Source organism: Psammomys obesus, unplaced genomic scaffold (genome assembly GCF_907164565.1).
Source record: "Psammomys obesus unplaced genomic scaffold, mPsaObe1.curated_primary_1811, whole genome shotgun sequence".
NCBI lineage: Eukaryota > Metazoa > Chordata > Mammalia > Rodentia > Muridae > Psammomys > Psammomys obesus.
The window spans coordinates 8,698,832-8,726,225 of record NW_026592890.1 but is presented as its reverse complement, the minus strand read 5'-3'; the positions used below and the strand labels follow the sequence as shown (position 1 = coordinate 8,726,225).

At 41.1% G+C, this 27,394-nt stretch overlaps 1 protein-coding gene across 3 annotated transcripts in view; it reads left to right on the top strand.

The window, feature by feature from the left end:
- Prkn (parkin RBR E3 ubiquitin protein ligase) overlaps positions 1 to 27,394 on the top strand; it is a 1,244,902-nt gene that overhangs the window by 612,312 nt on the left and 605,196 nt on the right. For all 3 annotated transcript variants that reach the window (XM_055615985.1, XM_055615986.1, XM_055615987.1), the window contains exon 5: positions 17,497 to 17,580. In XM_055615985.1, the coding sequence (XP_055471960.1) occupies positions 17,497 to 17,580 (84 nt within the window). The remainder of the gene's footprint in view (positions 1 to 17,496; positions 17,581 to 27,394) is intronic.

Genomic DNA, 27,394 nt, shown 5'->3' with positions numbered 1-27,394 from the left:
CACACACACACACACACACACACACACACACACACACACACACACACTCACTCACACACACACACACAAGCACGCATGCACACATTCACACAATAGAGCAAATTTTTATTAAAGAAAAATAAAACAAATCTCCTAACCTAGGACTATTTCAGGTAACCTATTATAGCCACTGCAACAGACTAATGCATTCATCACTTGACATTCATGTATTTTTTGAACATTCATGTATTTTCTACTTTTAATACACAAATAACCAAATAATGATGTTATAGTCAGGCTGTGAAGTGTCCTCCAAGAGGCTTATGAAACAGAAGCTTAGTCCCCAGCTATCAGATCCAACCATTAGGAGATGATTCGATCTTAAGGCTTGAACATCAGGCAGATAGTTGATAATCCGTAATTTGAGGGCATCACTGGGAAGCAGTGGGACATGGTTAAAGGAAGTAGCTCACTAGGAGTGTGCCTTTAAAGACTATCTTGTCAGTGTCCCTCTCTCTACATCAGTGGCTATGAGGTACTGCTAGAGGCATGAGGCTTTGCTTTTCCACAGGCCTGAAAATGTGGATCAAGGCAGCCATGGACTGAAATCATAAGCCTGTTGTCTCCTTGCTACTGATATAGTGACAAAAGACCTGACTCATACAAATGATGCCTGGTCTATGGTGGCAGGCCTCGCGTTACCTCGTGGATCATTTCAGATACATAGCTCCCAACTACTGTTGGTTTCTAGCAGTTTTCTGTGCTGAAAGAAACCTCACAGCAAGTGGGAAGACACCAGCAAGCTGAATCCTTGCTTTTATCCTGGACTCAGCCTCTGGCAGCTTTTGTCTCTTAAGGTCTAGACAGGTCTCAGGTCTATCATTGGCATTTACATGGGCTTCACACGGAATTTTAATTCTTCAAAAATTTACAACTATGATAAATCACTTAGAATTCTCTAGGCTAAGGTTGACTTTAGCAGACATATATTCTTCACAGTAACCTAAGAAAAGCCATGATGGAAAGCCAACCCACCTTGTTCTAAAAATATCTCCTGTTCCTGGGCAGGCAATATGTGTGTTACAAGCCCTTTGAGGTCCCTGAGCACACTGTAGGCATTGCTGGACAGTGCCTTGGCAGCAAGTTATTGTAGCAGCAAGTCGGTTTTTAGATATTTTTTAATTTATTACAGTTTATTCACTTTGTCTCCCAGCTGTAGCCCAGCCTGCTCAGTCCCACCCTCCCTGCTTCTTCTCCTCCCATGTTCCTCCCCCAGTCCACTGAGAGGGAAAGTCCTCCTTCCCTTCCATCTGACCCTAGCCTCATCAGAACTGGATGCATTATCTTCCTCTGTGTCCTGGTAAAGCTACTCTCCCCTCAGGGGGAGGTGATCAAAGAGCCAGCCACTGATTACTGCCCAAGTAGATTATTTTAATTCCTAAGAAGACAAGGCAGTTCTGTGGAGGGGCATTTAGCATCCTATTACTACATAGTTGTATAATACTGTATAAAGATATATAGAAATTGTGATCTGAAAGAAAATTATTATTTCTGTTTATTGGTACTAAGAACTTCAAGTCACAGTTAAAGCAGTACATGTGACTCTAATACTACAGATTGTATTCAAGGTTCTTTTGTCGTGACTCAGTATAAGAACATAGTTAATAATAGTTCAGTGTTTTAGAGGTGGAGAAGCACTTTCAGGATGCTTTGTTTGTTTTATTCTCAGAAATGATTTTTTCATAAATCCTCGTGAGATACCCTATTTTACAGTGAGGAGAACTTGAGTACTTTAGATTTTAAATAAATTGCCCACTGTGTGCAAAGTAATGAGTCTTGAACTCAGATACTTTTGTTCTAAATCTGGAATCCTTCCCATTGCAGTCTCTTTTAGGAGTCATTTCTGTCACTAAGTCATGGTTGACACATAGGCTGGAAGCCATTATTCTACACTGTCAATTGAGGACAGGAGAACTTTTATTCCATCACCTTGGACATGTGGGGAGGGTCATAGGGGGATGCATTTGCCGGGAAACCTCAAGCAGAAAAGCTAAAGGTGACAGCCTGGATATTGGGATTTATGTGCTCACAATAGCCAGGAACAGAATGAGGAAGGAATATTTGACAGAAGGAACGAAGGTGTGTTTTGCAGTGTGTAGAATTTTGATACAACTTCATCCTGGCCCTATCAAAATGGTAATGTCATTCAACTCTTCCCAAGAGTTGAGTACTACCTCAGTTGTTACACTTGCTTCTGACTGGGCTTGCGGGTTTATGGGCAACAAGGAAAATGGTCTGAGAGATGCAGAGAATAGCTAACAGGTAAGAGAGGGCATTCAGAGCCCCAGTAGGACCCAGAGTACACATGGTCCTGAGATGGCTGTAGCCATTGCAGGATCTGAAGCAGGAGATGGCCGGGCTCCTATTGTCTAGAAATATTCCTCTACGGGAATGTACATCACTTGAGAGAGTACATATGATAGTCATAAAGGTGTCAGCGAGTGCTTTAGCCATGGAAATAAGGCACTGATTTGGATCCAGAGAAGAGGGTATAGATCTACCAGGCCTTTGGAGAACAAGTTTTAGAGAGTAAAAACTTACTTTTGAAGTGCAAAATAGGAAGTCTATGCACTATTCCCTAACGTCTCTTTGCACTTCAACCAGATTGCTGTTTCCTGGGCCCTTAAACTTCAGGTCCATGCCCCCTTGCATCCTCTAGTTGACCTTGTTCTGATCAAACAGCACTGTCAGGGGTTACTGAGCTATGAACAGCTATTTCTGCCTCTGAAAAGGCCCCAGAGCTCAACACTTGGGATATTATGCTAATTTTTCTCCACCCTCATGACTGTCAGGTCATCAGCTGTCAGGTCTCTTGACTCCCAGTGGACCATCCTCTGATGTTCTTTTGAAGGCTGAGACAGACCTGGCTTTGTGATTCTGTGTGAAGATGAAGGACGGTCAAATTTTGAGTTTACCAGCTCCCACTGTGCCCTCATTCTTCCTAAGTTATTAATGTTGAATTTTGCACATCAGTGCTACTCTTTATACTTAATGGTAACTTCTCCATCTTAGCCCCACCTCAAACCAGAAATCCTTCTACCGATGAGTAAGTTGTGCCACAATACTTATTTCCAATGCATTGTTTGTTTGTCTTTTCTTTGTGAAAATGCTATATGCAAGTCCACATGTGTATGAATGTGCATGGGAGGCCAGAGAACAACCTTAGGCATCATTTGTCAAGCACCACCAAATCTTTTCTTTGATACCAGACCCCCAAGTGACCAAGTGGTCAAGGGTACGACGCTGGCTGGCCAGCAAGCCCCTGAGAACCTCTTGTCCTTTCCAGAGTTGGGACTGCATGCATATTCCACCATGCCTGCCATTTTAATTTGGCATTTTTTTACTGGCTTCTGTGGGTTGAGTTCTGATCCTCATAGTTACAAGGCAAGGCTGTTACCAGGTGAGCCACCAGCTCCTGAGCTGCCTGCCCATGAGTTCTTTGTAATTGCCTTGATGAATAGCCCAGGTTCATGTTCCTAACATCATTGTTTTGAGAGAAAGAGAAGAGAGAATTTGAGACCCTGAAATGTGTCTGCTAAAGCAACTTTGTTATAAAACTTAAAGTTTTTATGAGTTCTAAAGAAAATGTTATTGTCTTTCTTGGTCTTGAGAAATGCAATGGTGGGTGTGTTTTGAATTAGTTAACTATAAGTAAGCAGGATGGTTTTGAGAGATTTTCTTAAACCAGAGCATAATTTGAGGCAAGACACACTCTGGGTTTCCGTTTGTCTTCTGATTTCTAAATAATGTCGAAACACAAAACACTCCTATGACTAAATTTCCAAATGTTGTATTTTAGACCAAGAATGAGCAGGTATAGTTGCCAGGTTGGTGTCGAGATGCATAATCAGAATTGATATGCTATCAAATGCAGTTGGAGAAACATTAACTATGAATTGGAACCATGAAGACTCAAAACCGAAAGTTAAAATTTGCTAGAATTCATGAATCAGTAGCCACCGGTCTATCAGTTTCAATGGAGCAAATTTCAAGTTAAAATTTACAGCTTCCACCAAATTCTTTAAATAATTGAACTTCAAATTGCTATGGACAGAAATAGACTGTGAATAAATAATATATATTTTATGGAGCACAGTATGATGTTTCGGCACAGGTAGACATTATGCAATGATCAAATCAATGTATTTAGCCAAGTCCTGTTAAACATTTATCATTTCTCTGTGGAGAAACATCCAAAAACAAACAGACAAACAATAAACATCTTAAAAGCACAAATAGCTTAAAGAAACTTATTAAGAAATCATTCTGTAGGAAACTATTCTTGTATTTTTAAAATTTTGTTTCAAAAATGATTTATGGAAGAATGCTTAATCACAGCTGACTTACATAGGACCTTCTTTAATCTGTATTTTACTCCTTAATTTCAGATCTGTCAGGAAAATTAACACAGTGCCCAAAAAACCTACATGGGGAAGTAGGAAAAATATATATATATATAACTTCATTAGATCAAAATAATATTTTCAGGAAATGCTTTTTGGTTGTTTTCCTTTTAATTTTCAAGACAGAGTTGTTTTTTTTTTTTTTTTTTTTTTTTTTTAGCCTTTTTTTTCCTGGAACTAGCCCTGTAGACCAGCCTGGCCTCGAACTCACAGAGATCCTCCTGCTGCTGCCCCCTACGTGCTGGGATTAAAGGTGTGTGCTCCACTGCCTAGATGAGAAAATTCTTATAGAGACATATGGGGCACTTACAACATTCATTTTTGTTGTTGTGAACCTTAGACAATATAAAGCAGTCCAAAGAAAGTCCAAAATTTGAGATTATTTTTCTTGTTTCTAACCAGAGCATAAGTAAATAGACCAGTATGATTTTTAGAGGTGAGTGGGCCTTAATTATAATTGATCCATGAGATGAGAGATGCTGAACAGTAAAATGAGAAGGTGAAAAGAGAGGGAAAGAGAAGGAAGAGGGAAAAGGGGGAGGAAGCAGTTGAAATTCAAAGGATCAGAAGTAAAATTTTCAGGCTAGAGCTAATGTTCCTTTCATATTAAACTGGACCATGTCTTGTTTTGTTTAAAAACATTTGTTTTTAAAGACATTTGTTTTGCTTGCCAACATAACATTCAAAAGACAAACTGACTCTTCTGTGGCCCTAACGTTCTAGTCTTTGTCATTCTGATGAAGAAGATCTTGAATTTTCCAGAGTCTAAAGCACCAAGCTGTACAAACAAGAATTTGAATTCTTACTCTTGGAAATATGGATTAAATGTTCTTCATAGGTATATGGTGTCATTAGGGATGAACAGGCCTACTGCAAACACTAAAGGGTATCAGGCTGATAATGTTTATTAATTGCCCTATAATTATTATGGCGGTATTATCTAACCCACTATCATAATCAAGGAAAGCACAGACACCTGCTGTGTCTGTTTTAGAATAGCCTTATATCACCTGGAACTGGACAGCTATTAACCCTCTAAGCTACCTTTCCCTCTCAGCTCTATCTCAGGCTATCTCCCATCCATAATTCCATAAATACTTGCTGATGCTCTCATCTGGGCCGCTTCCTCCATCCATGCCAGATATGGCCATGTGCTTCTTTTCTACACTAACCCATGATTGCCTGCTTCCTCCTTCTTCCTCCAGTACCTCTCTCCTTCCCTGGATTGTCCTGTCTTCAAAGCTTGTGAATTTGGCTGTGCCCGTCCCATTCTGCCCTGCCCAGGTTTGTCAGTATTTTATTATTAACCAGTCAGGGATAACTTGTAGGCAAGGATTACAAATGTCATTTGGGGGTCATTATTGAGTGTCTACTAGTAAACAGTATGAATAGTTGGGGGGTAAGCAATTAACATTAGACCAGATAGCAGACTAACCCCTGACACAGGCTGAAGCCTGCTCACTGTGTGTTCAGGGCCTGTTTCAGTGTTCTCATCCAAGTTCATTGCTTTCCACTTTTGACAAGTAATTTCCCTCACATTCTCTGCCAAGTCCTTATCTAGGCAGCTGCTCACTGAAGTCCTACAAGACCATCTAAAGCTGTCACCTCAACCACTACAAAATGTCTAGCTTCCAGCCAGTGGCCAAAACACTCTCCCCAGACTGTAACATACTCATGGCCAGTAACTAAAGTTGAAGCAACAGAATACTGAATATAATATAATCATTTTTATGATTTCAACCATCTGCTATGTGATTTGTTCCTTTCCCTTTCTAGAAAAGCAAAAGCAAATTATCAGACTATAACTCAACATCAGCCTTTTGGGTAGGAGATCCAAAGTAGCTTGGTACATATCAGTTTTGAAAACTAAACAATAATGTTTATATAATGGTAGTGTCTATCCAATCTGTAGAAATCTAATAAATTTCTTATCTCATTTAATAAGCTGAGGCCAGCCCAAAGCCTAATTACCAAGCCACCTGAGGTAAGGATGGCTCTGCAACTTAGTATTCTTTAGTCACAATGGCTAGAGGTAGTGTTGCTGACTTAAACCACCTCTGATCTGAGCTTCAAGGAACTTCCTTCTCTGCAATAGCCAGATTCTTTTTGGTGAAGAACTTGAAAGATGACAATAATCATATGGTTCTCCTAAATTAAACCTGTGAAGAGTACTCAAGATGCCGATATCTGCCTCTGTAAGTCCTTGTTTGCCTTCATTGTTTAAATTCAGTGTAGCAGACAGAAAAGCAATCACTGCCATTTTAGTCTTGTCATCCCTGGGATGTGCCTTCAGTAGAGCCTTCAGCACTTAGTGGTGTAATTGAAGGCATCTTGTGGGTGAGGAGGACTTTTGTAGCTGGAAATTATGAAGGAATAAAAACATGTTTAGCGTTTGATGCATTAGGCATAGTCACATCCTGGGTGGCCAGCACTCAGGAAACAACCACATCGATTGGTTATGCCAAAACTCACCAGAATGCCCAGCCAAACCAAGAGTATGCTCATATCCAGTAAGGCAGATTTTTAAAATTATTGTCCCCTCTTATCTCCCTGCAAGGGAAATGGATGGCATAGCATTAGCTTAGCAACACATGACATATTTTTATTTGTTTCTTTTATTTTATTACATGAGTGTTTTGTTTTGCATGTCTGTCTGTTCATTATGTGTGGGCCTGGTCCCTGTCCCTGTCCCTGTCCCTGGTCCCTGGTCCCTGTGGAGGTCAGAAGAGGGTACCAGATCACCTGGAACAGGAGTTATAGGTAGCTGTAAGCCACTCTGTGGATGCTGGTAATCAAACCCTCGTCCTCTGCATGCACAGACATTACTCTTAACCACTCAACTCTCCAGCACCCAAAAGCACTTGAATTTTATTATATGAAATACATTATATATAAGAAGCTATAAGAAGTTATGTCTCCTTAAGCTATGTCAAATTATGTCTTACATAGTATAGAGTCATTCCAGTTTTTGGGAGGACTGTCCAAAGCCAGCTGAAGTGTTCTGTGTAGGCTATGGTTAAGTTGCATAGCAGCCTTTGCTTTTCATCAAAGGTACACGTGCTTGCTCAGGTCAACAATGCCATCAGCATCAGCTACATCGTTGTCTGCTATGGATCGTTCTACTATTGATGACTCCCTTCACTGACTGTGTGTGTTACTGGTTAAAAGGGTTTCATACTGCTTAGCTCATTCATTGTTTTACTTACTTACTTGACAATTATATTTTACTAGTACAGTAGTAAGGCATAATAATGTTAAACCAATTAGCCTGAACTAATGGAAGCATTGGTAGAGTTTAGACGTTCCAAATCTCCGTTGGGATGATAGGACCTTGTTGGCTGTTTAGTCACAGTATCCTCTAATGCCTATTTGTATTTAGTGTGCGTGAAGCCATAAGCTGTGCACTTCCACACATTTAACCTTCTAATATATGACTGTGGTATCAGTGTTACTCCTGCCTTTCTGGGAAGAACCATCCACCTTTACATGGCAATTTGATTCAAAACCCTGGCATTCTGACTCAGATGTGCAAAGACATCCAAATGTCTACTTCTATAGAATTTTGCTTTAAATAGCAGTGGGATAGATTAGTAAGTTTAGGAAATTGGGCATAAATGACTGAATTAATGATGAATAAATGAGAAATTCTGCTGGTGGTGCAATGTATTCCAATCAAACATCCACAGGTTCTGTAATTTATCATTCCCGTTGCTCAGAATACTTCCACCCTCACAAAACTTCCTTTTTCCACTCTGACTGCAAGTCATTCTTCTAAGCTCAATTAAAAACATAATTCACCCACAAGTCTAGGTCAACTGCAACCATCATGTGTCCTCAAGAATATATATATAACAGTTATCTAGTTAACAACTCTGCCTGTTCTTTTGAATATTAAAGCTTTGTTTCTTGGTTTTGAAAATTATTCTATGATGAGACATTATTACAATGTGGATATATTTTGCAGTAAGAAATTGGGGTCAAATAAGACATGATCCTAGTCTTGATAAGCAAATCAATGGAGAAGGTGCATGCCCTTTCCTGAAAACAAAAACTTGTGATATGATAGTCAAGATGAGTTTCCTGGGCTGAGTAGGAGAGCCAAATAGGTGTTGGGTATAGGGACAGGATTTCTTTTGAAAAACTGATCTGGAGTCACCATAATGTTTGCACAGATTATCAGGATGAGGCTCAGAGTTCAGCACTCAGCATTAGTGGTTGGTTCATCATATCAAGGTCAACTTCGGGCATTTGGGCACATTGTATAAACACTACAACTCTGAACTAATACAGGTCATGCCCCAGCCATTACTTTTATCATAATCTTTATTCTCTTAGAAATTAGCTAGAAGTTGTACAATCATTTTGTTTCCTCTAGTCCTTTGTACATTAAAATACATAAATATTTTAAATGAAGAACTTTTAAATTATTGATATAGTATTAAAACAATTTATGAAACACATCAACAAGGACTAGACCAATAATATTAATATCATAATCATTATTTCTTCCCAATAATGATGGCTTTAAGTAATTAGTAGCAGGAACTGAAAACCAAGAGCCATGAATCTCTTTACATAGATTTCAGTGTTCACTTCTATAGAATCAACTGTACAAATGCCTGCAGCTGAGTGTTCAGAGGCAAAGGTCAAATGTTTCTTCTCTAAGAAGTCATAGGACATAAAATGAAATTTTAAAAGATTATGTCCTTTCATTAGAGCAAAGCACGTCTCTGTGTTTGTTCTTATAAAATATGTGGAATTTTTGGAAGCTTGACTTACAAGAACAGATAGGAACCCATTGCTTTTTCCATCTGTCACTGATGTTTAATTATCTCCTAACTTATGAAAGAACAGTTCCAGGAGATGATTGAAATATTCACGTGTTTTAACTGAGACATGTGCACCAGTAAAGTCACATCCTAGGCCCTTAGCACCAAGTCACAAATGAGATCATTATTTCCTCTGCTTCCTGAAATGGTTTTTTCCTCATCAGATAGGGTATGGCATGAATGTATTCAAAGATGATACCAGCAACCTCTCACATTCTGCCATCCATGTTTTTTGTGAGACTTCTTCCTTTTGAGTATATATAGGACCTGTGGCTTCCCTCTAACCAAGAGAAAACAGCAAAGGTGGTGGGGCATCTGTGAGTTCCTCACTGCTGTCCTAGACTTTTCTTGACCACATGAGAGGAGACTGCATTACAGGAGACAAGGAGGCCAGTCTGTACTTTGAGGAAAAGCACTTTGCCTAGTCGAAGGTCTTAATGAAGCCAGGGACTGATCTACACTTCCTGCCAAGAGGCAACACATTGCTGACACCCTTGGAATTAAGGACACAGACAAGTTAATTCTGCCAACACCACATTCTGTCCATGAATGTTTTAATGGATATGGGGGTGGGGGAGCGGTGTCCAGTTTAGGAGCACTATGAATAAAACTTAAGAATATTCATACTTAACTCTGTGTGGACATGTTTTCATTGATTATGGGCAAATACTTAGAAAGCTGGTGTCTGAGTCTTGCTTGAGCTGCATGTAGGACATCTAGCAGTGATTTCAGTTCACATTCCCACCCTTTATGTGCACATATGTGTATTTGCATGTGTGTGTGCACATATATGTGTGTGTGCACATGCATGTGTATGAATGCATGTGTATGTTGGATTAAAGTTGCTTTATACAGGCATTTTACAAATTATCATTTAAATGATTATATTTATTTTATTTGTACCAACTCTTGTGCTATGGAATCTATTAGAAAGATATAGGTACAAAAATTGTACCTATATATAAGTACCTAAATATAGGTACAAAAAAATTGGACATGTGTGTGTGTGCACACACATGTTTTTCTCTCTGTCTCTGTGAATGTGTAGCTTTAAAATCTATTCAATAAATATTTGGTGAGTTTAATGCTATTTTGGTTCCCAGAATTTTTTTTTCATAGCCCCCTTCTACTTGCTCATTATGTTTACCAGCCTTTGCTGTGACCACAGCCTTATCCTCTGCTTGAAACAGAGCAGAGTATCTTTACATTTCCTGGAGGAAGATGAACTTACAGAAGCACTGTGTGTCATATCAGGGCCTGTGTTCCATACCACCGTCTCCAGCTAATGCCTTGATTCCCAGGAATGGAGAAGCCATAGGGACATAGAGACGAATTAGGAAAAAAAAAAAATCCCAGTGGAATTCAGTCAGTCCCCTTGGAATTAGCCTCACAGAGCTCAGCTATTACTAAAAAGTAAATATATTTTCTCAGGAAGTTCTATTTTCAGGACTAAGAAATAATATAACGGTCGCCATTTTTTTTGAAAAGTCGGCAAGTACCAGGCTCTGGGCGAAGGTGCCATCTAATGGCAGCCACTCTGCCGCTCTGCTTGAAAGCAGCACCCACCTCCTCACTTCTCAGATGTGCAGTATTAAGCTCAGAATGGGCCAATGACCTTAGTCCAGGCATATGGCTAGAGAAGAGCAGCAGATCTCCAGGCTTCAGCACGCCTCCTTCTTATCATTTTGTGGCAGATGGAGATAGAGGGATAAAGGAAGGACGTGTCCCTCTGAGTGAGGCTGTTGTGAAGACGGTTTCACTGTTCTGTGCACCATGTTTGAATATCAGATTTATTTTGGTCCCTTCGATTTCATCGTGCTTTGAATTATGTTTAATTATATTGTCAATGCAGAATGTGTGATAGTGGCATGAGGTAGATGGTACCAGCTCAATAAGTAAAGTTGCTGTGTGAATAACATGGAGGGCCGTGAGCAGCTAGATTTCACAGCGCCACTTCAGAGGGCGGTGCTAAGAGTTTGTTTTAAGCAGTGGCGCAGGTGCCACACAAGGAGGAGCGCACCACAGTGTTCCCTTAGGTCATTCAAGGAGGATGAAGGATCTTCTTTAAGGCTAGTCTGGCTCTGTCAGTATGATATTTGAATAAAACAGGCAGCTAAATGCTTCAGTTTTCCCCTTGGTTGGGCAATGAAAACCTAGTCAAGATGACTTTTGGATTTGCTTTTGTAACTTTTAAAAAGAGCTTTAAAATTCCCACTTTGTGGGTTTCATGACTGCTCTCTTCTCCTTGGGATCACTTTTCTGATGCACTCTGCAGATGTATCTAGCCAGGGCTGGCAGGATAGTGTGTCTCTCAAGAGCTCACCACACAAGAGTGAGAGCCTGAGTTTCTACCTCAAGGCCCCATGGAAAACGCAGGCACTGTGGTTCCTCCACCATCTGGGAGGAGACTGAGCTGGCGTGATGGCTGAGGCTCATTGTGTGCCTAGCCAAATCAGTGAACCCAGACCAATGAGAGAACACATCTCACGAAGCAGAATGAATGGCTCCTGAGGAACCACTGGTCTCTACATACATCTGCATGCACATACATACACATACACACAAACACACACACAAACATTGAAAAAGAAGTATGCAACATTCCACTCATGCTTTTCTCTGGGGTTTGCACAAATCAAAACAATTCCTTGAATGTGGTCTCTAGTAACTACTTCCACAAGCTGGATGACCCACTGCTTCAAATCACCACCTCTCCTTCAATACCCTCTCAAATCGCTCAGGTCAACAGTCCACAGGATTATGTGGTACCAAAATATGTGCCACCACATAAAATTGCAAGAATACTTATCCTCTTATAGAATATCTTTTACCATGGAGACATTTGTATGGCTTTACCCGTGAATGCTCTGACAGTAAACGTGGGCTTTGAAGGCCACAGGATCAGGTTGAGAGAACATACATACCATGAAGGCAGCCATGCCCACCTAAGGCCATATGCTAGTGAATGTGTCATGTACTTTTAGTTGTGCACGCTACCATTTGAACTTTACATGATTTCCAAGAGTCAGACAGCAGTATATTCTTTCTTATACTTTTTAATAATTAACGAATGTGAAGATGTTGAACTTTATATAAACAGGCACGGGTCTGATCTGGCCAGGAGGCTGCTGGCTTGCTCACCCCTGCTGTGGTGGCCATGCGGGAGTCACCTCTACATCACTGTAACAAACACCTGAGATAGTCAGCTGCTCAGAGAAATGGGTTGTTGGGGCACACAGGGTGACAGGTTTCATTCCATGGTCCCATCACCTCATGACCAGAAATGGAAATGGGAGGAGGAGGTGATGTCACATAGTCTCCTTTCAGGGCTTTCCCCTAATGACCAAAAGATCTCTGCCTGATCCCCACCTCTTGATATTTTCATCACCTCTCAACAGCACAAGCATGGGGGAGATGCTTCAGACCCAAACTATAGCAGTAATTCCTATAGTTCTCTTGATTGTCATGGGGGGGCGGGGAGAGCGGGCAAGAGAGCAGGAGGGGAAGGGAGAAGGGCAGAGGGAGGGAGAGAGAGGAGAGGTGCAATTTCTAAAAGGCAGTAATGATTCTTTGTTAAGACATATACTTCGAATTATCCCGACTATTTCCCACACACCTTTAATTCTCACATACTTCACTTCAAGTCTTTTGTCTCCTGAAGACCCTTCTTTCCATTGTAGAAAACAGTTATTTGGCACATGCTTGGTGTGCATCTGTTGAAACAGTGTGCAGGGGTCAATTAAAACCCAATGTTTTCTAAATTTAAATTGAAGAAAACAGTGTCTATGGATTTGAGAGAGGGTAGAGGTGAATACATGGGAAGGGGTTAGGGGGAGGGAAGAGGAGTATTTTAATTTCAAAAAAATAAAGGTATTGTTCTCTAAAAATGGAAATAGGCAAAATTAAACTTCAGCCTGCTGTGGAATGATGGGAATTCACTGAGCCTCTTCTACTGTCAGGGGAAAGCCTGCATCCTGATGGCATGGGCACCGTGGACAAACTCACATCTGCCTTCTGTTTATTCCTATGTCCAACAGAATTCTGCGTCGTTTTATTACTTACTTATCATTATAAGGTCTGACCTGATAGAGAAAATAACAAACGCCTTTTCCATATGACCATGTGTACCATCTATCTGTATAACACAGGTAATTCCCTACCTTCTGAGACAGCTATACAGATTGCTACCTAGACACTTTGATTGATGTTTGAACATTAAAAATTAAGTTATGAAAAATTAGTCTGTGACATGCATAGGGTAGTGCCCTTACGTCTAGACTTTTGAGGCAGGAACTGTTAATCTGAGCAGCAAAGGTGGTCTTTCTTGGGATTATCATTGTCTCTTTGCAGCTGTTGTCAGGGTGGGATTTTCTTTTCCCATCTCATGGTGTAAGAAGTTCAGAAGACACTTCTATGCCGCTCTAGAGAAACACTGCCTTCCATTTACCTCCATGTTCACTATGGCGAAATGAGGTACTTTTTAAAACCCACATTTTTCAGAGCCTCCACCTGCTCACTGGGACCTGCCACCTGCTGTGGCTTGAGAGCCAAAGCTCAGCAGAGACACCAGGCTAGAGAGCACTTATGTCCTTGGGAGAGATGACCATTGACCCTGGGCAGAAGAAATATGTGAATCTGCTCCTGTCAGAAAACACAGTGATCTCAGAGACTGAGAAAATCACAAGACCCCATGTAGACTCTGAATAATTTCAAAATGGCTAGAGAAGCTTTGGGGTACATACAGATTCAAATCAAGAAGAGAATAGTAGATGAGGGAGCAAAGGATGATTCTGGTAACAATGTGGCGTGTGAGTTATGTCACATTGCTCAGAGTCGATTGGCTTTTTCCCAGTTGCTGAAAATCGAGAGAAGTCTGATGTATGCACTGTCTGTAGCCGATCATGATAGACAGGAAGGGTGCTCAGGTCCTTCTGAGAGTGCTGAAGAATGGTGCACACCGGGAGACATAGTATCTGTCCCCATGAACTTCCAGCTCCAGCAAGGGGCTAATGACAGTGATTAGAGCCCCAGTAACACAGGTCTCCTCTTGCACTCCAAGCATTTGTAGTTATACCAAGTGACAGTACATTTACATAAAACTCAGACATGCAAATGGCCTTGCAGTAGGGGTGACCACGTGTAAGGTCTTTCCCCTCCTCTTCTGGCTCCACCTTCACCTCCCCATACTTATTTTCACAGTGTCTAACCTACATAACATACATTTAGTTCTACAACCATAATTAGAATTCTCTTAGATATTCCACTAGTGTGACTCTGAAACTTAAAGAAATGTTCACATTTGGTCTTGAGGGTGAGTGGTGACCTGCTGAGTGGCAGGAAAACATTGTCTTGGTAACCAATTGTGTAACATGTGCCCTGATGCGTACCCCTAGGCACGGTGACTCACCAGAAGGACCTCTAGGAATGGACAGGGCTGAGGTTCATTGCAGGAAAATGTCATGAAGCAAAATCTGCAGAGAGAGAGGGGCACAAGGGGAGAGAACAGAGCCAGTCATGGGAGCCAGGGAGAGCCAGTCATGCAGGCACATCTGCCTAGAGAGTGTCAGAAGTCTAGAGTTCCTGAGGGGAAGGAGGTTCTGGTCACGAGTCATGCCCTTTGTCTAAGCAGTTCAGTCCTGTCAACCACCCACCTCAGAGAGGGAGCCGTGATACCGCATGTAAGAATTTCAAGTTCCCAACGGCCAGCAAAGAGCTAGGAAGCAGGACTTCCTAGCGACAGTAGCTCCGGGCCTGCTTTCTGCACAGGTTGTCTGTTAGCAGTGGCTTGTGGACTAGTGGTCTGAGGGTTCAAATTCCAGGCTCCTTTGAATTCTAGGTTACTTAGCTGCTGTGGAATGACAGTCTTTCAGGTGGAGCTCAGACTTCTGTAAGTCCTGTTTTTCCCTAGCATTGTGTGTGTGCTATGTGTGCACACACGTCTATGTTCTTACATGTCGGACGTGCAAGCGTGGCTTGTGTGCAGTGACGTGTGTATATGTAGTCTGTGTCTGTGTATGTGCACGCTCGCATGTGCGTGTGTGTGTGTGTGTGTGTGTGTGTGCGCGCGCATGTGGGCATGTGCCTGTGTTTGTGTGTATGAATGTGGGTGCATATGTGTATGTTAGCACACAACGGTGAAGAAAGGCCAAATGTGCAAAATCTAGGTAGAGGCTCGGGCCTTGTGTACCTTGACATAGTCACTGGTTTCTGCTGCCTATTTCCTGAGCTGCGCTGGTCTTCTTCCTGGCATCAAAATGATGCTTCTGCTGGCCCATGATGACTGATTTACTTCCTGCAGTGTAAATGATAACTCCTCGTCCATTGCTCCTTTGTCCAAATGTTCCCCCACCTGGCCGTCACACCACCTGTGCTGGAAGCTCTGCCCATCCTCTGCTGTCTTTCTTCTGTCCTTCCTGTCATATTATAGAAACACTGCCCACCCCGGAGGTACCTCAGAGTCACAGGTTGTGAGCCAGCACCCCTCAGCCCTCGTCTGCCTGGGAGCTTTCATCTCCCCGACACCCCTTTCCATCTCTGGGGTCCCCAAAGTGCCTTCTGACATTCTTCCATCTGACGAATGTGATTAGAGGTTAGCAATATGCTCTGAGCTCTGAAGGAATTGCTGTGATTTAGGATTTTGTGTTGATTTTTGTTTTGAAGTAGACAAGCCGGTCATTTTTTTCCAATATATTTTTAGTATCTTCTGTTTATGAAATTCTGTGGCTACAGGTTCCCTCTGCCCTCTCTCCTATCCTTTGATTTTTTTTTCAGTTCTCAATCGCCCTTTCTTCCTACATGGTATAGACTTACTCTCTGCTGTCTATGATGATGCTGAAAATCAGGGTCATCATCTCAACTTCTTCTATCTCAGTCTCATTGGTTTCATGTGTTAATGCATAGCTAAATTTTAAGCTGATGTCAAGCCATGTTTCAGAAACGTGTGTGTGTTTGTATGTGTATGTTTGTGTGTGTCTCTGTGTGTGTATCTCTCTCTGTCTCTCTGTCTCTCTGTCTGTCTGTGTCTGTCACTCTGTCTCTTTCAGTCTCTGTCTCTCTCTCTTTCTGTGTGTGTGTGTGTGTGTGTGTGTGTGTGTGTGTGTGTGTGTGTATCCAGTAGAGCAGAGGGGCAGGCAGTATTCAGGCATGCATTAAACACTGCCCTCTTTCCATGTAATGCTCATTCATGTATGTTTTTATTTAAATTTCAGTATTTACAGTTGCAGTGAACTTAAGGAAAATTATTTCATTAAAATATGGCACTGTTGTTTGTCAGTAACGAGGAAACCACTGCCTGGAGAAACACAGCTTGATATTTCTCCCTGATCATTTTCCACTCACAACCTCTTGAACATTTGCACTCCTACTCTAACATGAATTTGCGACTAAGAACTCAGAGTCAGTGTTACTGCACACTGTTTGACTTGGCTGTAGATATCTGTGTGGCTCTCTGATGTTTCCGCTTGGTTAGTACTGTATTCAAAACATCTGCAAATAAAACACATCATGCTCTTCAGTATGCTGGGCCTGGGTAGACTTTTTGAAACCCAAACAATCACAGAACAGGCAAGGACATCTCATTCATACCTGTTGCTGAGATGTTGTGCAGCAGGGGTCTATGAAACAACGCTGGTGTTTTCAGTGTTCTTTGCATTTAATTGAAGAACTCTGGCTGTTATTTAAGGTTTTGTTTCTTGGTTATTAGGATAGTTTGTCCAGTGCTGGGCCCCTCCCTGACTCCTGGATTACTGTGTATAGACCAGGTCTTCTCTAGAAGAATTCACATCCCACAAGGAAATAGACACCCACCTCATCAGTCATCATGGCACTTGTCGGGGAGGGGCAGCTGCTGTGAAGGAAAGTGGATAGAGCAGCTGGAGAGTATTGATGCATATTTAAACAGGCCCTCAAAGAGTCAAAGGAGCAGGAAAGGAACCTGTTTGAACCAAATACCAAATGAAGTCTTGTATGTTTATGGGGGCACTTTTGACCTAACAGATCCCACAAGAACATCTAGAAAAAGTTCCCACCGTGTCTGATAGTCCCAAATATCAAGACCACTATAGTACATGCCATTTCATTATCATCCCATGATTCCAATGGGAAGGCTTCAAGATTATGTGAGGACGTGCATTTGCATTTCTATTGTATGCAAGGATATGATGGTTTTCACGTGTTTTTGATTTTTGTTTTTTGTTTTTGTTTTGTTTTGTTTTTGTTTTTCAAAGGGTCCATCTTGCTGGGATGATGTCTTAATTCCAAACCGGATGAGTGGCGAGTGCCAGTCTCCAGACTGCCCTGGAACCAGAGCTGTAAGTGTCTGACTAAATTAATTATTTGTGAAATTAGAATATGACCACCTCCTCAGTGTCTATTAGGAGATTCCAAGAGAAGCCAAGATCGTCAACTGACTTCCTTCCAGCCATAGTGATACCGTCAGAAAAGGGCTAATATCCAGGTGTGTTAACCACATTCATCCAGGCTCTTCCTGTGCTTTTACCCCCAGGGTCACATCCCTAGTAGCAGCCACTTGTGGTGATGTGTAAAGGCAACCAAGGAAAGCTCGGAGCAGGAGAGGTGCTCTTCCTTGGGCATGAGCACACTTGGTTGTTCAGCCCTAAAAACACACATGCAAGTAACGTTATAAGGACTGAGCTGAGCAGGTTATATTTAGGAATATATATGTATATCCATATAAACATGCATGCAATAACAGTTAGTGATAAAAGAGGCCATGAATTTGGGAGAGAGTGGGGAGGAGTATATGGGAGGGCTTGGAGGAAGGAAAGGGAAAGGGGAGATGCCATTGTAGTCTCACTGGCATGGCTGCTTAAATCACAGGCCATTGGTCATCAACTTAGCCTCAGTTTGTCTTCACCGCTTGGAGTTAGGAGGCCCCTGCTCAATTTCTGCTTCACTCTTTCTGTGGAATAGTCACATCTTGAAGTCTCCCAGAGACTGCCAGCCTCAAGCCTGCTTCTTAACATGAAAGACCCCAAGGATTATGGGATCTACCTGCTGAAAAATAGGGTGCAGACTCAAATGTGTGTTTCAAGAGTAACTATAGAAATGTGCCCATCTAAAAGAAAAGCCATAAAACATGCAGTTCTGAGCCTAGGAGAAGAAACATGAAATAGAAAGATAGTCTTTCTTCGATGCGTGTAGTTCATGCTTGGGGTCCACACCAGTCAAATAGTCCTCTTTAGGTCATCTCTTTCTCACCTTGCTGTTTTCTGACATGGTGGGAAGTTTGAAGACAGCGTGGCTTATCGTTCTATGACTGAGTTGCTATTCTCTGTTCTGTGTAACTCTTCATAAGCATGTGCTTCATGGGGAGGAGGTGCTTCCTGAGAGAGGCCTTAAGTTCTAAGGTTGTCTTTTAAATAAGTGTTATTGTTGCCATCATCATATTTATCATTTGTATGTTTTGGTACTTTTAATCTCAAAAATCCTCAGGCCAGTCCTACTCTACTCTATGATATCTGGAGCTGTAAATACTGTCGTGACAACACAGATGTCGGTGTTAGTTCACAAACTGTCCCAGCCAGCCGGCAATTCCTATCTTCTCTGAAGAGCAAAGTCTGTCAACAGTAGCAGGCACAGTATTTGATCTGAATCATTAGACGGGCTTCCTCTCACCAGCCTGCCAGGTGATTGCCAGATACTGCAGCAGCAGGCAGACAAACATTCTCCATCACACTGGGGCTGGGGACCACAGACAGACTCGTTATGAATGCAAATCCCCCAAAAAAAGAAATCTTAAAAAAAATTAATGACCTATATGTCAATCACAGGTGTCAGTCATGATGCATCCTTGTGAGTTTCTCACTGGTGTGAAATTAAAGTGTATCACTTTATAGAGCAGAATTTTAAGTACAATTATATGTGCCTGTATGAATGTGTTTAATTATGTTATATATACCATATAGATATGATTATGTGTAATTGTGATATATATCCTTACACAACACATATTGTGTATTTAAGTATTATATACATATATATGATCATTGAGGTAAATGGAATGATAAACAGGTAAATGGAAGATGGATATATAAATATATTTATAAAATATTTCTCTCTGTCATATATGACATCATATACATCACAAATTTACCCTAACAACTGGAGCAGGGGCTGTCTCTGACTCTGTTTCCTTCCTTTGGATCCCTTTCCCCTAACAGGGCTGCCATGTCTAGCCTCAATAGAAGAAGGTGTGCCTAGTCCTAAGGCATCTTGATAGGGAGAGGTGTGGCCTCTCCTACTCTGAAGAGAAAGGAAACAAGGGGTGAGGGGACAGGAGAAGGAGGGAATGGGAGTGGAGGAGGGAGGAAAAGCTGTGATCAGAATGTAAAGTAAATAAATTAATTAGTGAATAAAAAATAAAACTCAAAAAAACAGAGTTCCTAATCTATTTTTAGTATTTATATATTTTAATATAGTTTATATCAAGATTTTTACCTTAGCCCTTAAGAAAACAGATATAAGGACTGAGATGGCTCAGTTGGTAAAATGCTTGTGCTGCAAGCAGAAGGACCTTAGCTTGATCCCTAGAATGCACATTTTAAAAAACCAGGAGTGGTGTCACACATATGTGATGCCAGTGCTGATGAAGTAGAGAAAAGTAGATTTCTGAGGCTCCCTGGCCAGCTCGCAGTTTACTTGGTGAGTTCTAGTATTAGTGGCAAACCCTGTTACAACGCAAAAGCTATGAACAGCATCAGAGGAAGAACAACGAAAGTTGTCTCCTGAATCCACATGCACACAGAGAAAACAGCATATAAAAATACAGAATTTACCGTAACTCACTTTAGACAGAGCACTGAGAAGCTGGTTCAGGTACAGAGCAGTTACTTTATGACAGAGCATGGCATTCCTTCCAAAATGCATCTTAGCCTTTTATAAAAGTCATTGAAAGAGGTGTATGTCTAAGATCAAAGGGAACACAACCAATTAGAAGTTTCTGCACTGAAAAAAAAAAAAGTTTCTTCTCTAGTGAAAGTAATTCAACTTTGGATACAACAGGACTTCAAATTCGCTATGCGAACTTCCTTTAATATTTTGCTTTCTTCAATGGCTTTGACAGCTGAGATGATAATCATACTTTGTCTGTCTGTATATTGGAGAAACAATGTGTTTATCTCACTAGCACACACATAGGGTAAGGAAAACCTAGAGTCCTGATGTCAAGGCAATATGTGTGCATTCCAAGCCTCCTGGAGGCATGGATCCCTCCTACCACTTCCCTACCAAGACCCCTGGCCTCAGTGGTATGTCCGTATACACGGGGCATTTCTTGGCTAGGAGGGTGCTCCTTGTCCCCTCATGCCTGTCAGCTGGATGTGAGGGTAAAGAGATGGGCGTTCCTTCAACTGAAATGAATTATCTCTCAAAATAACAAATGACCAAGGATATTGTGTGTGTGTGTGTGTGTGTGTGTGTGTGTGTGTGTGTGTGTGTGTATACATTTAACAACAATTGAGGTATGAATTTGAAAGAAAACAAGGAGTGTTAGATGAGAGAATTTGGAGGAAATTAAGAGAAGAAGAAATGATACAATTATAATCTCAAAAATAAAAAGAGATTATATTTGAAGGATATTACTTTCACTAGTCACCAACTAATAACATACATCAATTTTATATTTATATAAAGTAAGAGTTAGTTGAAATTCTGTGTTTCTGTAATTTTGAACATGTGATTTTGATAGGAGTTACATTGTTTTAGATCACGCATTTTTACTCATCAAAAAGTCGAGGAGCTCTAAAAATATAAGATTTATTTCACATGATATTTAATACTTACAACTACCTCCTGATTATAGTCAATAATTATTATACTTGGTTTTATCTTAATTCACATGCAAATTATTTCTTGCCAACACATCTTCCCCACCTCTGGCTTCTGAATATGTCAACTGGAGCGCTGGTTTGAGGAGCAGTTAATATTCTTAGTCAGTGTCTTTGTTTGCATCTTCTTGGGAAATGCAGGCACAAAATGCAGAGTAAGTAAGAGTTCCCTAATGCTGAACAAGATTTACAAGTGACTCACATATTTCCTTTCCAAAAGTGTCTTAGTGATATTTCAGTGTGGTCACATTGCCATCTTCTAGGGAATATGAGATTCATTAGTTTTTCCAGACCTTATCAGAACCTTAAGCAATGAGATCTTCTTAGTTGTTTTTTTTTGTTGTTGTTGTTTTTTTTTTTTTTTTGGTTTTTTTTTTTTTTTTGGACTTAATAATAATAAAACTTTAGGTATTTGCTTTGGTTGTTGAGAAAAGTTTCAGGTTTTCCAGTGATTGCTAAGATTGCCACAAAATGGCAGTCTGAATTTGTGCAACACATAAGCTGTGACCTATCTATTCCTGTGTTGCTCTCAGCATCTGCAGTGTAAAGGGACCCATTACCGCAAACATGCTCACACAATATCAGTGTCTTCCCAGGCCCCAGCACTGTCAGAGGGAAGCGGGTCACCAAGATGTGGAAGGTGGCAAATGAAAGTAGAGGTAAATGAGGAATGGACGCATTCACTGCCCTTTCGTTCTGCCCTGCGGTTCCACAAAAGACAAATGCTCGTTCTGCCCTTACACTGCTCTCCCAAGTCATATTTTCTTAATTCTAAATAAAATTGAATTGTGAAAGCTTTGAAGTCAAACTCAGATTATGATTGAATGGTGTCTGAGCGTGACAAAATGTTCTCTGTTGTCTGACATGCTATTTGGGTGACAAACTAGAAACTCCTAAGGGCATTTTTCAAAAACCAATCAAGTATTCAGACCCAAGGACAGCTTTTTTCTAAAGGAAGTTTTGAGTTCTTGATAAGAAAAAGTTTCCTGTTCTTTTCTGAGTTGTTGAGCTATTTTTATTATGATGAAACTAGATAAAATTTAGCAAATTTGAATAAACATCAGAATGTTGTTGACATATAAAAATGTATTCATCTAAGAAGTATTGTTTTTAATGTAACTTTTATTTTTTACAGTTTCATCCCTGTATATGATGTGTTTTGATCATCTTCACACCCCACATCCCCCATTTCACTTAGAAGTATAGTTTTTAAAGACGCAAGAGAAATTTAGGTTCTTTTAAGAACCTATGCTTTTGTGAGTGTCCGAGGCCTCAACTTCACACAATTCAGTTTTTCTTTCTCTTTGACATAACTTATCTGTTTTCATCTGCGCTATTTTATAATGTGATGAGAAAGTAAATCAACAGACATCTTCTCTATGGAGCCATGATGATGCTTGGTGTGAGAATCATTCTTAATGTTTGGGAGATCAGGTAGCAAGCCGAGCTCCTGCGGTAGAATACTTCCATGTGCACAGTGACCGTGGCTCATTCTGCTTATGCATGGACGAGCAGTTCATTCACCATGCAGCCATTCAAGCAATGCAATGATTCCACAACGTTTAAGGGTTGAAAACAACTCTTCCTTGTTCATTCCAGGAAGTGCCCGGTCCATGTGAATCCCAAGTTGTTGTTGTTGTTGTTGTTTTCTGAGCATTGTGTGAGTCTCAGCCCGGTAATTTACAACTTTCTTTGAATACATCAGGAACGTATATGTGTAATGTGCACATATTACCACAGGAATGCTTGTCTTACTTAGGGTTTCTGTCCTGATAAAACAACCTTGACCAAATGTAACCTGGGCAGGAGAGAGTTTATTTCATCTTATTCATCCATGTGACAGTCCATCCATGAAGGAGGTCAGTGCTTCTTACTCCTCCTTGGTTTGCTTACTCCTCCTGGCTTGCTCTTTTTATTTTCTTATGCACCTCAAGAGCACCCACCTAAGGGTTGCACAACTATAGTGGCCTGGACCCTCGCACATCAATCATCAATCAAGGAAATTTTCTACAGACTTGCCTACAGCCCAATTTTATGGAGTTCCTTCCTCTCAGATGACCCTACCTTGTGTTAGGTTAACATAAAACTAGCCAGTACAATGTGGGAATGTGTGAGTTTTTAAATCATCCATTAATTCCAGAAGCTTCAAATTTTTCCATTAAAGATTTCAATACTAGACATGTCAATGGGGGAATGTAATTACGATTTGATTATATCTTAGACAATGGCCTCAGACAACAAAGCATCAGCAGAGAAATTTATTATGATTGATCAGTGAAAGATAGGCCTCTGAATCAGTAGGTTTTAGATCTGGGAAGATATGTTTCTCTACCAGAAAAGATGGCAGAAGTATGAAAAGAATCAAAATAATATAATTGAAATCCTGAGACCTGGAAGGAAACTGATCACATGTCACCATCACTGGAAACAGCCGCAGATACTTCAGATGGGGCAGCAGATTAGATCTAAATGAAAATACCAGGGATTAAGGATGCAAGGTCAATCTGAGATGGCCTCAGTGCAGATATGGTGGAGGCTGATGGAGTGAGAAGAATAGAAGGAGATGTGAGAATAATGGGGCAGAAGAAAGAGGCCTGCTTTGGGGCTGGGAAACAGCTCTCTTGATCTCCAACTGGGTTATTAATGGCTGGAGGAGGCCCACACTTCCTCATGCTTTGATGACGGTCATTAAGGAACCCTCATCCCTGTTACTGGGGTCAAACTGGCTCTCAAAAAGTTATCAGGGGACATGAGTAAATTTATTTTTAAGGATATATACTGATTTTTTAAACTTAAAACCAGTTTTTGAAACTAAAGATTTAAAATGTAAGTGTGATCATATGGATGACCAAATTGGGTGTGTTTGTGACCCACACAGTGGGAAAGCTCTAATGGTTCTTGACACCCTCATGCCCTCTGAGCTCCCTGAAGAAGGTTTATGACCATGGTTCCTGACGCTTATAGTTTGGGAAAAGAAACCCTAAAGTGATCTTTTCAGGAGTGTTTTCTTTAGGTGAAGATAAAGACTGAAACAAGAAAAACTGTAACTTGTAAAGTCTGTGTCTTTGCTTGGAAAGAAACATTGCTAAGATCCATAGCATGCTTAATTGTGTTAGTTCCCATGCTCCTTCCAGGAGCCAAGGCTCTGGTCATGCAGGAGCTCTTAACAGAAAGGACAGTGGTGGAGTCTAATCAGAGCAAGGGTGAGACTGAGTGGGCGGGACTTACAGTCTCCTCTCTGCCAGGCTGGGGAGGGAAATGAGAACTTCGCACACTGTTCTCCTGGCTCAGAGAAATAGGCTGCACCCCAGACATATGGGCGAAAATGACTGTGGTGCGACCTAAGTGAGGTGAGGCTGAGCATGAAAGACTTCTGTGTGTGGACGGAGCAGAGATGAGCACAGCCCTGTAGCCGAAGTGCTAGGGAAGCACAAAATAGTGTGTCTCATGCTCAGGGAAGGAAAATCCCCAAACAGGCAATCAGAGCCCTTTCTGGGGGAGGTAGAACTGGGGAACAAATAGGAAATTTCCACTGTAATGGGTGGTCAAGGATAGAGGATTTATCAGGTTCAAGAACTGAGGCCAAGAAAAAGATAAAACATTCGGGTTCATTTTGGTGCATGGATTTCCATTATTGGCTGTTGTAGGGTAGAAAACAAACACCCCCTGCTCCTCTGCAGTGCTCCGAAGGCTGATGACCCGAAGTGTATCAAGAAGATGAAAGTGCAGGAGGTTCACAGAAAAAAATAAATAAATAAAAAAGATAAGGTATGCTATGCACCCTAGATGCTGAAATGTGCCCTCGATAGGAGAGAACTCATCTCAAACTGGGGTATGCTGGCCAGCAAGACAGGCCAGTCAAAGATGAGGGGTCAGAAGGCAGGAGTCCAGCTGAAGCTGCAGAGAGACAGCAGCCCTGGGTGTGACAGGGAAATGCTCAGAGTGTAATTTCTCTTTGTGTGTCTCTGTGTCTCCTCTTGTTTAGTTTGGGGGATTTCCTCTAGAGGATTTCTACGTCATAGACTCTCATCCAGTTTAAGTTTGGATAATTTGAAAGGTGGAGCAAGCAGGTGAGCTGGCTGTAATAGGGACTGCATGAGGAGCCAAAAGAGATGGGGAAGTCTGAAGACAATAAAAATGAATTTTGTTTTGTTTTGTTTTGTTTTATGTTCCCCTACACCTTGAATCCTGGAGTACTGTGAATCAAGGTAAATGAGCACTGGGGTTTGCCTTCCTTAAAGCTAGAAACATAACAAACAAATGAGATTTGGGGCTGGAGCTGATTACAAGTGCCACACTTTTCTTGTATTGATTGGGTCATTAAAAGCAGCCATATGGTTGTTTTCTGTCGTAACTGTTCACGTTTCTCCAGTATGTTCCTCAGCGGGAATCTGTTTAGTGGTTGATTGAAAATCTATCCTTATCTACAACTCTCTGTTATCTGCAGTGGCCAGAAGTGGCTGGCCTGGTGAGAAGGCCTCTCCTCAGCCTTCCCCCTGCTACTGGCTTTTGTGTTTCTCACTGAAAAAAAAGCATGGCCTTTCCTCTTGTTATCAGTATCTCAAAATACCAGGAGTGTGGAGACAATAGGATTGTTTCATTGAGGAATTGCTGAGGTACTCGTGCAGAGTGTCCGTCCTTAAAGATGGCTGAGCTGACTAAGCAGCTACAGCTAATCGCTGACCAGCTGCAGAGGCAAATGGAGTCAGAAGCCTGACCGAAGCACATTTCATTGTGTCCTGATCCACCAACCGTGTTATTTCTAGTTCTCCATTTGGGGAACAAAGATTATACAGCATTTTTTGGAATTTTACTGAATAGTTGTTAAGTAGCAGAGTCCGTCAATTCTTCTTGGTTTTTTGAAAACAAAAGTTCTTTGAAGACTGTAAATCTGGCTTTATCTGAAGATTTCTCCTCTTTACTAAGAAATATGTGTTTCCTTGGATCCCAACAATGTCATTTTTCCTAACCCTAACCTTTTACCTGCTGCCTTATAAAAATGAACCATTTCTGCATAATTCTATCATTTCATTAAAACTTACACTGAAGCTCATAAAAATTTCCAAAAGACATTAGTGATTTTTATATTGCATAATTAAGACTCATATCACTTACCACAATGTCCCTCTATAAAAACCATTTCTGGGATCCAATGTGGTGTTTATAGTGATTATTAATTAGTACAAGGCAAGTTTTTAAGTTTGGACATTTCCTTGTTAAAACAATGAAAATGTTTTAAATGGCCTCACTCTTAAGAAGAGCTATAGTTCAGCCATGCACTTTGAGGATGTAATTTCATTTGAATAAAAGCAGAGGCGAATGCCTTGTGAGGTTAATTATGTGTGATTATGCAGACGACCCCTCTAAGAACAGAGCCATAAAGGCGCTCTGCACTGGAGTGTCAGGGCCTCCTACTAATGGCTTCCACTGGGGCTGTAGAGCAAGCTGTTCAGCCACACTTTAGGGTCCAAATGAACTCTGAGGCCCAAGACAGCAAGGTACAGAAGGCTTAGCCATACCAAAAGCTTAGCTTAACTACTGTGAAGTCACAGTGTAAGGTCAGGACATATTATTGACTAATGTAAGTTAGTTACCAAGCACTGTTGAAAGCATGACATCACACTGAGAGCAAATTTGTCTGAACTTGCCACATTTCCTTTCCAACTTTGTCTACTAGAGTACTTCCTCAGGATTCTGTCACATATGTTACAGGAGCCCCTCAAAAGACACTGCAGAATGAAACGGAAAACGATGGAAACACTTTAGAGTATTTACCGCTGATATCAGTTTAGATAGAGCTGCAGACCTGCAAGGCAGTGGAGGTAGGACCAGTGTTGAGGGGCTGAGGAGACAGTGTTCTCTCTCCCTGACACATGCTGTTTGTGGTTAAAAATTAGTCAGTGACAATAGCCAGTGCTGGCAGGGCTCACTAGGAGCCTGAACATATTATCCACAGGTTCAGGAATTACAAAGCAGTTCAACCTTTGAAGAGACAAGTTCATAAGCTAACCAGTGTGCCAGAGACTTCATTTATAGAGGGATCACGATTTCTGACCGTGTTTTCTGGGGTCTTGTTCCATAGTGATTGATCCCATGCTCTCTGGTATATTATCTTCCCCTTTCTTCTTCTTTTCTTCAGTACTTGCTCTCCTGATCCTTCAGTACCACATCTCTTGAACAGCTCCCAACCTAATCGACCTTTGCCAAGATTAACCAGGTCCCCAATCATAACACACTAGGTTTTAAATTTGCCTCTAGGGCATATACATATGAGCAA